A 17224-nucleotide genomic window follows, 5' to 3' on the forward strand; every position below is an offset into this window, starting at 1 on the left:
TTCAGTTCCTTGTATTAAATTTTTTTTTTTTTTTTTCATTTTTTAATCTGTGAACTCCCTGAAATATAATATACAACTTTTACTAGTCACACTTTTTTTTTATTTCATGACTCTTACAGCCTAAAAGTTTGTACTTTTGAAAATACTTCTTGAAGGAAAGGGTAATGCTATATCACTTCCAAAATCTATTTGAATCTGTGAAGACTAAAGTTAATAGTTTGCTTCTCACTTATCAGATTGCTAATGGATGCAAACTACTGTACAGATAACCTGGTTTTATCATTGTCAACATTAAACTAAAAAAATTCGCCCTTTTTCAAAAATATTTAAGGTATAAATCTGATAACAGTTGAATTAGACTCCTGTACTGATTTTGAATACAAGATTTTTATAAAAGTTATTTCTAAAAGGTCTCATTTTCACATCCATAAATGTGTCTTATTGAAACAATGGCACTGTACTTTGATATCCAATAGGCCTATATTGTATATTTTTTTATGATATCTGGAAAGGCAAAATTCTACATGCCAAAGCCCCAACAAAAGTAAAATAAGAAGTAAAGAATAAACTAGAAACTATAATACAAAGAAAAACCTATTGGAAAACTAATTACTGTACTGTAAACAGTGAAATGAGACCTACATGAGCTTGTTAAAAAAACACACATTTATGCCTAGTTTGAAAATCTGTAGTCCCAACAATTCAGCTAATAATAAGGAAGGCCATACCATAATCTGGGTATAACTGTAAGTCACGGCAAAATGCCCTAGGTTAGGTTAGGTTAAGGGAAGTTTAGGTTACGATATATTAAGTGTTTTTGGAAATTTTTTATTCAAATACATACTTATACTGTAGCCCCCCAACCTGAAGTCACCCCCAATTTCCTGCATGTCACTTCAAACTTTGATATATTTCTCCATAAGCAAGCATATGTATGCAGGCTATTTCTAAATGTAAACTGTACCTATCCATGCAAATTTGAAATTCATAGCTGTAATCTTCCTTAACAGCAACCCAATTAGCATTTCGTCAAAACTCGATCCCTTACACTTTCTTAGTTTTTAATTAAATCTTTATCTGTACATGGCAAATGCCATTGTAACCTAAGATTGGTAACCTAAGATTCACTAAACACATTACAATGTTTTTTTATTACAGAACTCTAGAAACCCATTACAATATGTTGTTTTTGATACCCTGTAACTTAGCCTAATGCACTATTGTATAAAAGTAAAATTTAGATGTTAAAATAGCAGTGCACAAAATATATTTTTAAAGGTAGGAAGGCATACATCAAAGTCAGGCCTAGCTTCTCTTTTGTCATTTCTTAATTACTGAACTTCCACTGTCAGGGCTTACTTTAAGACTATTTTAGCCATATGTTATGACTAACTTGCCTAGTCACTTAACATGGCAATCACTGGCCGAGCCTACTAACTAATTCTGTAATAAAAATATTGGTCTAAGTTAGGATTTTGATTAGCTCATTGCCTGCATATAACTTCAGTTACTGTATAGACTCCTTGTGCTTAACATTTTTGAGAAACAACCTTTATTAGCCACATTTTTTATCTCATGAATCTTACAACCTAAAAGTCTCAGCAACCTTTGCTAGCCACATTCTTATCTCATGAATCTTACAACCTAAAAGTCTGAATATAGTTGGATAACAATTCTCCATGGAGAGTGTAATACATAGCTTTCAAAGTCCTTTTTCAATCTGTGAAGTCTAAAGTTAGTAGTTTGCACCTCACATCTGACTGCCAATGGATGCAAACTACTGTATATTAACCTGGCTTTTTCATTGTTAACTTGAAAATAGAAAGACCTTTCTGTCTTTCAAAAATGTTTAAGGTATAAATCTGATAACATAATTGAATTAGATTCCTGTATTGATTCTGAATATAAGATTTTCATAAAAATTGTTCTTTATTCTGTAAGATTTAAAAGGTCTTATTTTTTTATAAATCTTGTCTTGCAGCATTGGCACTGTACTATTATATTGAATTGGCCTGTATACAGCACTGCGTATTTTTTTTTATAGACTCAGGAAAGGCAAAATGCTACAAGCCAAAGCCCCCAACAGGGAAAGCAACCCAGCAGATAAAGGAAAGTGAGAAGTAATGAATATAATACGTAAGAATAAACTACATATCAAAGTAAGGTCAATACTAAAAACCAAATAAAAAACAAATAATCAATTAAATGAAACCCATGTAAGCTTGCTCAAAAAAAAAAAATTCCAATAAGTTTTAAATTCTGCAGTTCCAACGATTCAGCTACTATATGTGATTAGGAGGGCCATACCATAATTTGGTCATAACTGGAACTAAACTTACAGATAACTGTGTGGTACTGAATCATATAGAAGAAAATGCAAGGCTGTTGGAATTAGCCGAATATCTATGATTCTACTTAATGGCGCACAGTCTAGTCTGGGAAGATTTTATAGGAGGAGAAAAACAAAAATGTTATAAAACATCCAAAATGACCAATTAAACAACAGTGCCAAATAAAGTTAGGTCTGTGATAAGAAATGAAACATAGCTCAAGTTTTTGCCCAGTAAGTTAAGATGCAAAAAATGGAGCAATGTTTGGAAAATTGAAGAATAAAAGAATGAAAACATTTCCCTAGGATAGACAAGTATCTTAAAAAAATATTTTTTAAGCAACTGATGAGAGTTAAATTATATTTTTCACAAAAATGAATTTCAGTCAAGAAAAACACAAATTCTAAATGAGTTGCAATTAGTAAAAGAAGCACTGTTAATAAAAAGATGTGAGGTGGGGGTAGATCCTGTTTTCTTGATCTAATAATAAGCATACTTTGAGTTTTGACTAATTTTACCTAAAACTCTGTTAAATGATTCAGCAGCATGAGAACAATACAAGGGAAGGCGATGATTCCTTGACGTTGCAAGCAGGTCTATCGATGGCTTTCCCCACCATTTCCACAGGTCGGTGCACACCTGCGGATTCAGTGTCCATTCCGTATGTAGAACCTGGCTGCAGCAACTTAACTCATCCACTAGGACGTTTAATTTGCCCTGGATGAAGTATGTGACAATCCTGGTGCGACTGCCCTGCGCCCAGAGAAGGAGATCCTTGGCTCTTCGTAAAGGTAGGAGGAGCGAGTACCTCCCTGGTTTTTTATGTAAGCCATTGTGGTCGTATTGTCCGAATGGACCAAGACTGTTTTGTCAAATGTCGCTGCTGCAGAAGACTGGAGGGCCAAATGAACTGCCTTCAGCTCCTTCACACTGATGTAGAGCTCTCTCTCGTCCTGAGACCACTCCCTGGAAACTTCCATATTCTCTAGAAGAATCCCCCAAGCCAGATCTGAAGCATCTGAGTATAAGGTTAGGTTGGGGCTCGGAGGATGCAGTGACTTCCCTATAAAAACCCTTCCTTCTGCGAGTCACCAACAAAGGTCCTCCTTGATCTCGGGTGTGATGGGGAAAATGAACGAGTCTGGAAGAGTCATCCTAAAGGTACGAACCTCTCGATGGATGAGAGTATGCCCAGTAGATTCATCCATTTGTTGGCAGAGCAGGACAGGAGAAAAAGGAAGTTTCGTACTGTCTGGAGGACAGAAAAGCCCAAAAACTCAGAGAGTCGATCCTCATCCCTAAATAGAGAATCAATTGAGTTGGGACTAACTGTGACTTCTGCAGGTTGATTAAAAGGCCCAACTCTTGGGCAAGGAGAGGTGTCTTCTGAAGGTCCTCCAGGCAGCTTGCTCTTGAGGGGGAGCGTAGGAGCCAATCGTCCAAATAAAGGCAGACGTTTATCCCCATGAGATAAAGCCACTTCGCCAGAGGGGCGAGAACATGGGTGAATACTTGAGGAGCTGTAGAGAGGCCAAAGCACAGAGCCCAAAATTGCAAGACACTGCCCTGGAACATGAACCTCAGGTACTTCCCGGAGTCCGGATGTACTGGGACATGGAAGTATGCGTCCTGCATATCGATGGTCACCATCCAATCTGCCTGGCGAATGGATGACAGGACTGAATTTTGTTGTCTGAACAAAGAAATTCAGAGCACTGACATCCAGGACAGGCCTCCAACCCCCCGACGACTTGGGGACGACAAACAGATGGTTGTAGAAACCTTCTGTGCTTATGTCTTCAACCACCTCTACAGCTCTCTTCCTGAGCAGGGAAGAGACCTCTTTTGACAGGGCCAAAAACCTCTCCGAGCCTACCGAAAAAGCTGTCAACCTGATGGGAGATGAAACTAAAAGAGGTTTATTCCTACACAGGATGGAATAGCCCTCTCTGAGGACTTCCAAGACCCATGGCTCTACAGTCCTGGCTTCCCATTTGCCCCAAAAATGGAGAAGCCTGGCTCCCACAAGAACATGGAGGACAAGATCCTCTCTTGCAAGAGGAGGGTTCAGCACACTTGCAAGAGGAGGGTTCAGAAGATGATTTCTTGACTGGCCGAACTGACTGAAGGTTCATGCATGGGCGGGGCTGAAACTTTGCTCTGCTGCCTCGAAAGGGCTGCTGTTGAAGCGGGGAGACTGTACTGGCATTAAAGCAGACCATAGGACCATGTACCGACTCCTTGGGGTGCTTGGTAGACTGAGCCAGCAGATCTTGTGCTTGGTGGACTGAGCCAGCAGATCTTGAGTTGATTTCTTCTGTAATTCTGCTGCTACGTGTTCCACTGTAGCACGAGGAAACAAACTAAAATGATCCAAGGGTGCAAAAAGGAGCCGACCTTTGGGAGGGAGTGACCCCTTTGGTGGTAAATGAACACCACTGCTCCCTTTTCCTGAGAACTCACACAGAAAATAATGCAGCCAGTTCTTGGGTGCCATCATTAATCGCCTTATCTGCACATGAGAGGACTCCTTGCCAGTCTGAAGAAAAATTCTCTTGAGTGGCACAGTCTTCAAACTTCTTAGCTAAAGCCCCTACAGTCCAGTCTAAGAAACTGAAGATTTTGAAGACCTTAAATATATCATGAACTACATGGTCCAGTCCTGATGATGTAAACAAGATCTTGGCAGAGGAAAATGCTGACCTACGTACAGAATCAATCAGGCTGGAGAAGTCCCCTTGGGAGGAGGCAGAAACTCCCAAGGAAGGAGCTTCCCCAGTGGCATACGAAAGATACCTCCTTTTCGACAGGCGACAAGGAGGGGCGCAAAAAACAGCCTTGTCAAGATCCCTCTTCTCTGTTAACCAACCATCAATCCCTGATAAGGCTTTCTTTGATGAGGAGGAAAGGACCATTTTGGGTAGCCTGGAAGACACTGCAGGCTGTCTCATCATAAAAGCTGAACCAGTAGATGTCGGGGTTGCTGGAGTGAAGAAGGTTGGATAACAAAAAAGGAAGTATTTCAAGAGAGCTGAAGGCACAGGAGAACACTTGGACACAGGGCGCTCGAACACTGATGCTTAGACACTGGGCGCTCGGATCCCACTGGGCGCTTAAATCCCACTGGGCGCTCAAATCCCACCAGGCACTTGGAACACTTCTTAAAGGAAGAAGAACTACTTTGGAGACAAATACTGGCACTCTACCACTGAAAGCTCAGGAGACAAATGACTGGGACTGTCCCAGAAGCTACAGGTAGGCTTGGGACTATGCTCCGGTTCTCTGGGCCAGTTACTGTACAAGGCAGCGGGAAAGCACACTCAACAGTGGGCTCACGCCTTTTCAATGGCCTAGAAGCACTAGAAAAGCACCAACTACGCCCCTTGCCAGCACTGGAGTCTGAATCACTGGACGACAACGCATGCACTTCCAGCTGATGCCTTTCCAGCGGCTGTCCACCACCTCCTGGGATCTACGTACAACAGGCTTGGCTGAGGGGGGCAACTACCTGTGGGCAAATGCCACCAACCTCCCTTGAACCTCGGTTTGCCTCCTCCCATTGACACTACACTTGCACTGCGATCACTTGCACTCATCTTGAGACCCTTGACTGAAACCCCAATTTGGGCTACAATATTGATTAAAAGACCAAATTTCTGGCTTATTCTGGCTCTGAGGCTGGCAACTGCATTAGGTTCGGAAGTTTGGGAGCTGCATAACAGAGTTGCTGGAAAAGTTGGAGGGCTGGTAATAGGGGGGAAAAACAGTTACAAGCATAGAAAGAACAAGTACATCAGGAAAAGAAACCTTGCTAGCAGAACCCCTAGCTTTGGCTCTAGCAGCTGCCTTTCTCTGCCTATTTCTTTGAAGTTTGTCAAGATACGTATTCAAAGTCTTCCATTTCCCTTGATTCCAATCCCTACACTCTTCATAAGTTAGATCAGAAGAACAAATTTGCCCTCAGCAATGACAGCAAATAGTATGAGAGTCGTATTTGGCTGAATTCAGTCTGGTATTGCAGCCTTTGCTGCAAAACAGGATACTAGTCAAACCAGAGTCAGACATCAAAAAGTCACAATCAGGAAAAATGTCTCAATCAGGAAAAAAGTCTGTCAAATCTAGCTAAGCTAATTGTAATTAGTATGAAGGCTACCAAAGGCATGAATACTTCACCAAAGATGGCAATAGCCACAAGTATCTGGTGAAAAAATCAAAACCTTTAAAAGCTGCTCAAACAACCAATGATCAGTCACTGACCAGCAGAAATGAACTGAGCTCTTCAGCTGTGTTGTACCTATTCTTCCCCGAAAGTGGGCGGGGCGAGTTACCTACACCAAAACAATAGAAGTTATATAAGTAACTTGGTAAGTTACGTATATAAAAACTTCTGTTCTTAATTTCAAAAAATCAAACATAACCAATGAAAGAACAATAATAATTTAAATTTCCTTCACATATGAGAATATTATATAGCCTGGATAACAGATTAATAACAATTTGCTAGTTACTGAGAAACTGTTACCACAGCACAACATCTGTGCATTGAATGGTACTGCCTGTGCACCGGCACCACCAGGTGAATAGCTGACAGATACTGCTTGCTGAATATAGCTATACTGTATGCCTTATGTCGGAAACATTAAGGGAACTGATGCAATATTTTATAGTGCAATGGTACCATGATTACAAATTATACATGGAGAACGTGATTTTCATTCCTCTGAAATGTATAAGAAGAGCCTTACCTTACAGACCTTACAGTTCGATTGGGATGCCCCAGGTCCCTCAGTGTGAGGCACCTCTGATGTCTACCATAGAATTGCTAATGCATCTTCCAATCTTGGATGGTCTGGGATACAGCTTAGATAGAAAAGGGTTGGAAATGGTGCACCATGTAGTAGGAGGGCAAATCTCTTAAGAGGAAGAGCATTTCTGCTACCTTGGAGACAAATTGGATTGTGAAGCAAGTATTGAGGGGGGTAGTAAAAGAAGAATAACAATGACCTACATAAGAAGGAAAGAGATTTGAAAGCCACTGGTAAACAAAAGCATCCTGTAAGTAAACAGAAAAAACTAATAATGCATGCATAAGGCCTATACCACTCAATACAGCAAACAGGGGCACCATCCATAAAACTGGAGATTTTGAAAAGGTGGGATGGTGGGAATATCACATTTAAAATGTGGAAGTATAGAGAGATGTCATCTCCAGCAGCTAGAAAATAAACAGAAAAGGTTTGATCACGGGGTGAGAAAAGATGAGGAAAAATTAATCAGAAAAGTAATAGATATGAGAGTCACAAGGAGACAGAGACCTGTAGCAAGGCCCATGAAATCAAGGAAAAGGGGCTTAGATGAAGACCTTCATCAGATGGAAATTCAGAGGGAAAGTGAACCAGAAGATAGGGGAAGGAACTCATTTCACATCTAAGCCTAAAAGGGAAATGATCATAATGATTTCAAAGCTAAGACATTTTATATCCTTTCTGTATAAGCTAAAATAAATGTACAAAAACAATACCTTTGAACCACATTAGATGGGAGTGTTTTCCTGGTTGATGGTTGAGACGTACTGCTAGATGAACTAGTTTTCCGCTCCACTTCTGAAGAACGTTTACTTGAAGATTCAATGTCCTCTTGAAAATGTTGCAACATAACACTAATATTCTTAAACCTGTTGAAAATGAATCTAAATTACCTTCAAAACTAATCTGGACACCTAAAAAATTTATCTAGTAAAAGCAGAGTATGTAAAAGGCAAAGGAAATACTACTGAATACGGTCTCTCTACATCACCATATACAATTAATTTCTAACTAACTATTATTATTACTATTATCATCATTATTATTATTACAGTTAACCCCTCATACTCGCAAGGGATGTGTACCACCCTGCCCCCGCGAATAGCTAAAACCCGTGAATACTTAGAATCCTTCTAAAAACACTTAGAACTGCCTGTTTTGATAGTTTAAATACACACAAAACAAACTAAAAATGTTTATACAGGTATTATCCTACTTACGATGGGGTTAAGTTAAAAAAAAAACCATCGTTTGTTGGAAAAAACTTAAGAAATACCAAAACGTATCTCAAACATAGCCTAGCATACATTAGGGTATTCAGTGCATGTACTGTATACATATATGGTAGCCTAGCCTACACTATAAAATATACTCTTTACATACATGGTATAGTAATTATTAATATCAGCTAATTCTGGAGGTTCATGCAAAGTGACTTATGATAATTCAATACAAAGAGAAATTGAATAACAAACAAGAATTAGCTTAGCCTACACTATGGTATTGTTTACATACACGGTAGCGTAGCCTACGTTATACTCTCCTCTATATTCACATATCGTATTATACAAACATCAACGTAACGACTATGCATCTTTTCCATGAATCTTTTAAAATGTTACGCCTTAATTCACTTCATCCAATAATATTATATTTATTCTTATATTGCTTTTGTATTATAAATTGCGATCATAGCGATCAATGCTTTGGTTTGGAAATGTTTACGTGGCGTTTATTTCGCTGCATTCAACTCAGTTCTGAGCACTTTTCTTGCTTCTAGTTAGCGTAACTGTATCTCTAGATACTTTATTTATATGGGGCAAGGTTATTTTTCATTATACGAAGTGTTTTTAAGTTGAAATATAGCTGAAATACGTCTTGTTGCGAAATGAATTCATCTATTATTTTCGTTAGTAGATGACGACGGCTGTTTGGGGGCGTTTGTTTTGCGTAAAAAATATTCAAGATTCCGTTTGATATTTTCACTTGATTTCATCATAATACAAGCTTTACGTATTTATCGTTTATTGGTGTAAAAATAACAGCAATGTGTTCTTTCATGCACAGTAGTTTTGATTAAAATACTTTCTCTCCCATTTTAATTACGATCGAGTTTAATCCATGTTGCCAATGCACGATAATTTACAGTATAGTCATCAACAGCCTGAACATTGTTTTCTCAGCTTCAGCTACAACTTGCAGCTTAAATTTAGCAGTATATTTCCTTGCCGATCTTTTATCCATACCGAATAAGGGTATAATTTAAAAATATATCAGTCCTATTCTACTTAACGTCAATTGTGCCATAACGTACGGTAATTGTTTCTTACTGTACGATGGTTGAAATACCAGGTAAAAGGCTTTTGTTATCCGATTTGGTTATAAGCAAAACAACAGTTTCTTGGTCGCCTGTTTTCCACAAATAATTGGTAGATGCTTTCCAAAGAGAAATCCGTGAATACATGAGTCCGCGAATCGTGAGAACACGAATCTGAGGGTTTACTGTATTATTATTACTATTTACCTAGTAGGTGAATCATTTATTTATCATACAATGTGGTTAGTCCTCACCATCTCCCATAAATTTTTATCTCTCTCTCTCTCTCTCTCTCTCTCTCTCTCTCTCCAGATCTGGTTTTATAGGGCTTGTCTAGCAGCGAAAATCTGCAATTTTCGGCGCTGAAAATTGCAAATTTCCACTTGTTGGCACCAATAATTGGGTATTGGCGCCGATACATACCTAACAGAGGTGCCAATAAATGAAAATCAGTGCTTTTCGGCGCCGATAAGCCCCGAAAATCGCCGATTTTCAATTAGCAGTGGTTTTCGCTTATCATCACACGCTCAGAACGGAACCCCGCCAATAACTGGGGACTGCCTGTATATTTTATTGAAAAAATATGGTAATTAGTGAATACAGTGTTGCTCTATGAAAACAAGCGAACTGTGATAATTTTAGAGATACGGCCCAAAGAAAAATCTGCAAATTAGTGAAATTTCCCGCAGACAAGTGAATGATGTGTTCCACAAAAATCTGCAACAAAATGAAACGAGGAAATGTGAAACGCATAAAAACAGGGGGACACTGTAACAATACTAATAATAATAATAATAATAATAATAATAATAATAATAATAATAATAAAATAATAATACCCAACAACAAAGGACAAGAAGAGGAACTAAGAGACAATGACACAGAAAACGACAGGAATGAAGAGCTATCAAACGACAACACACGAGGAAACACCAAAGATGTAACAGAGAGGTCGGAATGGGTGGAAAAGATCAGACAATGGATGAAGCCAGATACAGAAAGAACAAACCTCCCTTCCATGAAAGCCTACAATACAAATAAACTAAGGGAAAAAACAAGTGAAGTTAATGAAATAATGAGACTAATCCACACCACCAGTATCACAGAAACAAATAACCTGGCATACGCAGGAGCAAGACTAGTAGTAGAACTCATGGGGATACAAACATCAACACCACCATCACAACCAACCCAACAGAAACCAAAACAGCAACCACCTTGGAAAAGGCGCCTAGAAAAACAAATCATGGCGATGAGATCTGACTTGAGTAAACCGAAAGAGATGGCAGAGAAGAGGCGAAGAAGCAAGAAAACATGAGAAGAACTGAATGAGAAATACAAAGTACAGGAGGAGGGACTAAACAACACAATAAAAGATATAAAACAGAGGCTTAAAGCCAAAGCACACAAGATCCAAAGGTACATGAACAGAACAAACTCTTTGAAACCAACCAGAAATGACTATACAGCCAACTAAGAAGGGAAGACAACCACCAGGAAATTCCTGAAGGAGAACCAGGTAAGAGACTCTGGGAAAACATATGGAGCAATCCGGTATCACAAAACAAACATGCAACAAGGCTCCAGGGAATCAAGGCAAAAGAAATGGGGAGAATAAAACAAAGATTCACCAAGATCACCACAGACACCAACTAAAGAAAATGCCCAACTGGAAAGCTCCAGGTCCTGATGAAGCACATTGGATACAGGCTCAAAAACTTCAAGGCCCTACACCCACAAATAGCAGAACTCCAGCATTGTACCACAAACCACCAAGCACCCAAATGGATGACCACAGGGAGAACATAATTAGTACAGAAAGACAAGAACAAGGGAAATATAGCAAGTAACTACAGGCCAATCACCTGCCTACCAATGATGTGGAAGTTACTAACATGTATCATCAGTCAAGGGCTATACAACTACCTAGAGGATACAAACACCATCCCCCACTAACAGAAAGGCTGCAGAAGGAAGTATAGGGGCACAAAAGACCAGCTCCTAATAGACAAAATGGTAAGAAGAATAGTAAGAGGAGGAGAACCAACCTAAGCATGGCATGCATTGACTACAAGAAAGCCTTTGACATGATACTGCACACGTGGCTAATAGAACACCTGAAAATATATGGGGGAGAGGAAAACACCATCAGCTTCTTTACATATACAATGCGCAACTGGAATACAGTTATTACAAGCTCTGGGATAAGACTAGCAGAGGTTAACATCAGGAGAGGGATCTTTCAAGGTGACTCACTGTCCTCACTACTCTTTGTAGTAGCCATGATTCCCATGACAAAATTACTGCAGAAGGTGAATGCTAGGTACCTGCTCAAGAAAGGAGGCAACAGAATTAACCATTTGATGTTCATGGATGACATCAAGCTGTATGGTAAGATCATCAAGAAAGTAGATACCCTAATTCAGACCGTAAGGATTGTATCTAGGGACATCAGGATGGAGCTTGGAATAGAAAAATGCACCTTGGTCAACATACAAAAAAGCAAAGTAACAAGGACTGAAGAGATAAAGCTACCAGACGGGAATAGCTTCAAACATATAGATGAGGCAGGATACAAATATCTGGGAATAATAGAAGGAGAGGATATAAAACATCAAGAGATGAAGGGCACGATCAGGAAAGAATATATGCAGAGACTTAAGGTGATACTCAAGTCAAACTCAAAGCCGGAAACATGACGAAAGCCATAAATACATGGCAGTACCAGTAATCAGACACAGTGCAGGAGTAGTGGAGTGGACGAAGGCTGAACTCCGCAGCATTGACCACAAAACTAGGAAACAGATGACAATACACAGAGCAAGACACCCAAGAGCAAATGCAGACCATACATAACACAAAAGGAAGGGGGGAGAGGGCTACTAAGCATTGCGGACTGGGTCAACATTGAGAGCAGAGCACTGGGGCAATATCTGAAAACCAGTGAAGACGAGTGGCTACGGAGTGCATGGGAAGAAGGACTGATAAAAGTAGACGAAGACCCAGAAATATACAGGAACATGAGAATGAAAAACAGAACAGAGGAATGGTACAACAAACCAATGCACAGACAGTACATGAGACAGACAAAAGAACTGGCCAGCGATGAAACATGGCAATGGCTACAGAGGGGAGAACTCAAGAAGGAAACAGAAGGAATGCTAACAGTGGCACAAGATCAGGCCCTACGAACCAGATATGTCTAAAGAGCAATAGATGGAAATAACATCTCACCTATATGCAGGAAGTGCAATATGAAAGACGAGACCATAAACCACATAGCAAGCAAAAAAAAAAAAGAAGGCGTGATCCAGTAACAAAAGCCCTCCACTGGAGCCTGTGCAAGAAACCCCAGGTAGTTTGCAGTAATAAGCAGTATGAACACCAACCTGATGGAGTGATAGAAAACGATCAGGAAAAGATCCTCTGGGACTATGGTATCAGAACAGATAGGGTGATATGTGCCAATAGACCAGACGTGACGTTGATTGACAAAATCAAGAAGAAGTATCACTCATTGATGTCGCAATACCAAGGGACACCAGAGTAGATGAGTAAGAAAGAGAAGAAATTGGTAAGTATCAAGACCTGAAAATCAAAATAAGAAGGATATGGAATATGCCAGTGGAAATTGTACCCATAATCATAGGAACACTAGGCAGGATCCCAAGATCTCTGAAAAAGAATCGGGAAAAACTAGATGCCAAAGTAGCTCTAGGACTCATGCAGAAAAGTGTGCCACTAGAAACAGCAGGATGCAACCTGGAACCCCACACTATTAAAACCACTCAATCGAATAGGATGACTGATAGACAAAAAAAAAAATAAAATAAAATAATAATAATAATAATAATAATAATAATAATAATAATAATAATAATAATAATAATAATAATAATAATAATAATATACTGTAACTAAAAGATTTATGCATTTCTGTAGCAATTATATATGAAATTTTTAACAAGCAAATACATATTCCCAATCTTTTCCAAAACTCTGAAGTGAGAGGGTAGGTTGGGCCTGTCATGTAAGTCAAATATCTGACCGCCCCTTCACGGTCAGATATTTGACATATATGACAGGTCCAACTTCCCTCCCCTCACTTCAGAGCTTTGGAGAGGATTGGGAATATGTATTTTTTTTTTTAAATTTCACATAATTTACTATAGAAATGCATAAATTTTTTAATTACAGTATATTATTATTATATTATTATTATGCTGCTCATTTGGTGGTTAAATAAAGTAGCTATGATACTAAAAATCTCTCTCTCTCTCTCTCTTGTATGTATGTATATATCTTTAAGGGTAAAATGTTTAAGATGACTTCGAAATTACATTAATAATATCACTTCAAAGATTAGTAACAACTTACTGTAGTAAATAATCTTTTTATCATAAATGTATTTGTAAGTAATCACGAAAATATTAACATGATGTTATTAACAAACCTAGCATTCTGTTTGAGGTACGTACGTGTACCGTTGATCTAAATTACCCACGTATTGTAGATATGCTCTATACAATAGTACTATCCTAAAATACGTACCTGTACAGTAAATATAATTTCAAAATCATCTCACAACACAGGAAAATATACGTAAAATATACGCTTACTGCATTACATACAGTATGAGCAGAATGACACGCAAAGTTAAGTAGGCCAAAGAAAATGAGCGTGTCTGAATGATATGGGATACTTACGAGTAACAGTTAGGTTTGTACTTAATTCTGCAACATGACTTTTAAATTATATTAGGGTATTCTGGGATGATAATCCTAGGCATATTTTTTTTTGAACTGTCAAGTTTGTTGATGAACTGTTAAAATAGGCAGTTATAAGCATTTTAGGGGTGTATATTGCCTACTTGAGAGTAACAGTAGTAGGAGAGTACTGTAATGTAAGATTACTTTGGGTGCTTTGGGCTGATGATTTGGGATGTATTTTTGTTTGAAATAATATTAAATAGTTTTAGTACGATAATTTAAGGTATATTTTTGTTTGAACTATCAAATTAAGCAGTGAAATATTAAAATAGGCAGTTATAAGCATTTTTGTTCAAGGGGTACAAGGTATTTGGCACTTATAAACCAGCTATAAGCATTTTTGGAGGGGATTTTTGCATTTCTGCAGAATTTGCATTTCTGCGGTAGGTTCTGGAGCCTATTTCCGTGTAAAAATGGGGGAGCGCTGTATTATTATTATTATTATGCACTCAGTATGTAACCTCTCTCTTAATAAAACCATGTGATCCAATCTACAACACTATTCAATCTTTTTCCTAGTCAGAAAAGTTTTACAGTAACTAAACAATTAATTGGAAATGAGCACACCTACACAGACGACTAATAAAGAAGCATGTCAATAACCCCTACACACACTGTGCCATCCACCTTTATCTCATCTGGCAAGAACTGTCTCTCATCTTAGATACTATGGACCTTTAGTTCCCATTCTTCCTCCATCTCATCTGGCCAACACTTTCTTGGTCTCCCTCTCCTTCATTCCAAAATATCTCTCCAGACACCCATAACACCCACAAAACATTATGATTCATCTCTCCATCTGTGCCAACCTTTTAACAGTATCTTCCTGGTAATTCTATAATTACTCATCACTTTAACCTTTCTATGCACCTCCCTCCATATACCAGTACTATACAGATAAAGTTCACCTAAACAGCTCCTTATTATTGAACATCCCCACTTCGTTTTCATAAAAGTTGTATTTACAATCCCGTCACAAACTCCAACTTTGATATCCCTATACAGTACAGTTGATCCCCGGTATTCGCAGAGGATAGGGACCACAACCCCCCGTGAATAGCTAAAATCCATGAATACTTGACAACCCCCCTCTAAAAATGCTTGTAATTGTCCATTTTAATCTTCAAACACCAAAGGCGTCCCTTTAAAAATGCTTATAACTGCCTATTTTAATAGTTCAAACACCAAATATACCTTAAATTATCATCCTAAAACACTTTAATGTTATTTTAATATAATTTCAATATAACTTTAATATAATTTTAATATTTCAATCACTTTAATATCACTTCACCATGTATCATTTCTGAGCATCGTATCTATAACGGGTGAGAAAACCAGTTTTGTGAGCTTAGCTACCAACAGGTTTCACTATAAGGAGGTCCCTTGGGTATTATAAAGGGTTCTCTCCTGGACCTATGGAGGGGAGAGAACCAGTTTTTTACCAGCCAAAGCTAAAAACTTGTTTCTTTCCACATAAGTTTCTCTCTCTCTCTCTCCGAGTTATTATTTAATCTTATTATCATTTAATTATATTACTATTATTACAGGTACAGTATTATTATTTAATCTCATTAATCTTATTAATACAGTATCTGAAAATCAATACAGGCAGTCCCTGGTCACCGGTTGGGGTTCCGTTCCAATGGTGTGACAATAAGCGAAAATCACTGATAACCGCAAATTGTTGATTTTCAGTTATCAGCGCCTCTGTTAGGTATGTATCAGCACCAATACATGATTACTGGTGCTGATAAGCAGAAAATGGGGCATGTCGGCACCAAAAATCACCGATTTTTGTCGCTAGACAAGCCCAGAGAAACCGCATCACTGATAACTGGGGACTCCCTTTACAATACTTATTACTGTATTATCTGTATAATTATTATTATTATTATTATTATTATTATTATTATTATTATTATTATTATTATTATCTAATCATTATTATTTAATCTTATTAATCTTAATACAGTATTATTATTCGGAAATTAGTAAATAATTTTATCATAAAAAATGTATTTAGTCACGAAAATAGTGGTCCCTCAGCATATGAATGATTCATTATTCGTATTTTCGTTACATAAAGTAAAATTTTCAAAAAATTTTGTTTCTTTGTACGAGCTAAAAATTCAATTTACAAACTGTCTGGTGGAAAATCGTGCGGGGCCAGCCGGGAATGAGGAAGGAGAGAAGAATCTTCTCTAGGAAACTCAAATAGTTGCAGTAAGCAAAGGTTAATAACAAAATCATTTTTATTCACATTTTGCAAGGATAACCAAAAGAATCGATAGAGTGTGTATGTGTGTGTGTACTTGTAAGTTTTAGAGAGAGAGAGAGAGAGAGAGAGAGAGAGAGAGAGAGAGAGAGAGAGAGAGAGAGAGAGAGAGAGAGAGAGAGAGAGAGTAATCAGCAGAAAGTGACAACAATCCCAGCGTATGAAAGTGCAAGGAGGAGATTAATTATGACAACATGTATTACTGTTGGCAAACAGTATAACTTAAAATTATAATCCAATACACATGAGGATTTTGCAAACAAATAAGTAATAAGTAAAGATTACATGTAAGAAAAGGAAGGAGAGATCACTAACTTTTCACAAGGAAGTTGCTTAAACAAGCAATCCAAGGTGCAAAGAAGCTGAATGCGGTGCCAGTGTGTTTCATGATGTGGGGATGAGTTACTTTTACAGTGCTAAAAAATTGTAAAAAGCAAGTGTCACTTGATAGGTACTTTGCCGTAACAAAAAGAAGTAATTTGGGCAATCAAGTGTAAGTGAAAGAAATGGGCGAAATGTGGTGAAAGAGAAAATTCATCTGAGCCCGGCCCCAGCTGGGAAGTCAGTGGGAAACAGACCCCCATCTCCAACCCACCATCCCTTCCCTCTCCTCTCTACTGCCTCACTCAGCACAGTCCCGAACGCTCGCTGAAAAGAAGACTCTCTTTCAATTTTTTACTGTTATTGCATTGCATTTGTTTTTATATTGTATCATTAGGTTACAT

General features: G+C 38.2%; 1 protein-coding gene across 3 annotated transcripts in view; it reads right to left on the reverse strand.

Annotated features, from left to right (window-relative positions):
• The window catches only part of SIDL (SIDL trafficking protein particle complex subunit 10), a 196909-nt gene that overhangs the window by 85777 nt on the left and 93908 nt on the right, over nucleotides 1–17224 (reverse strand). For all 3 annotated transcript variants that reach the window (XM_067093177.1, XM_067093187.1, XM_067093195.1), the window contains exon 14: nucleotides 7852–8004. In XM_067093177.1, coding sequence (XP_066949278.1) covers nucleotides 7852–8004 — 153 coding nt within the window. The remainder of the gene's footprint in view (nucleotides 1–7851; nucleotides 8005–17224) is intronic.

Source organism: Macrobrachium rosenbergii, chromosome 4 (genome assembly GCF_040412425.1).
Source record: "Macrobrachium rosenbergii isolate ZJJX-2024 chromosome 4, ASM4041242v1, whole genome shotgun sequence".
In the NCBI taxonomy this organism is placed as follows: domain Eukaryota; kingdom Metazoa; phylum Arthropoda; class Malacostraca; order Decapoda; family Palaemonidae; genus Macrobrachium; species Macrobrachium rosenbergii.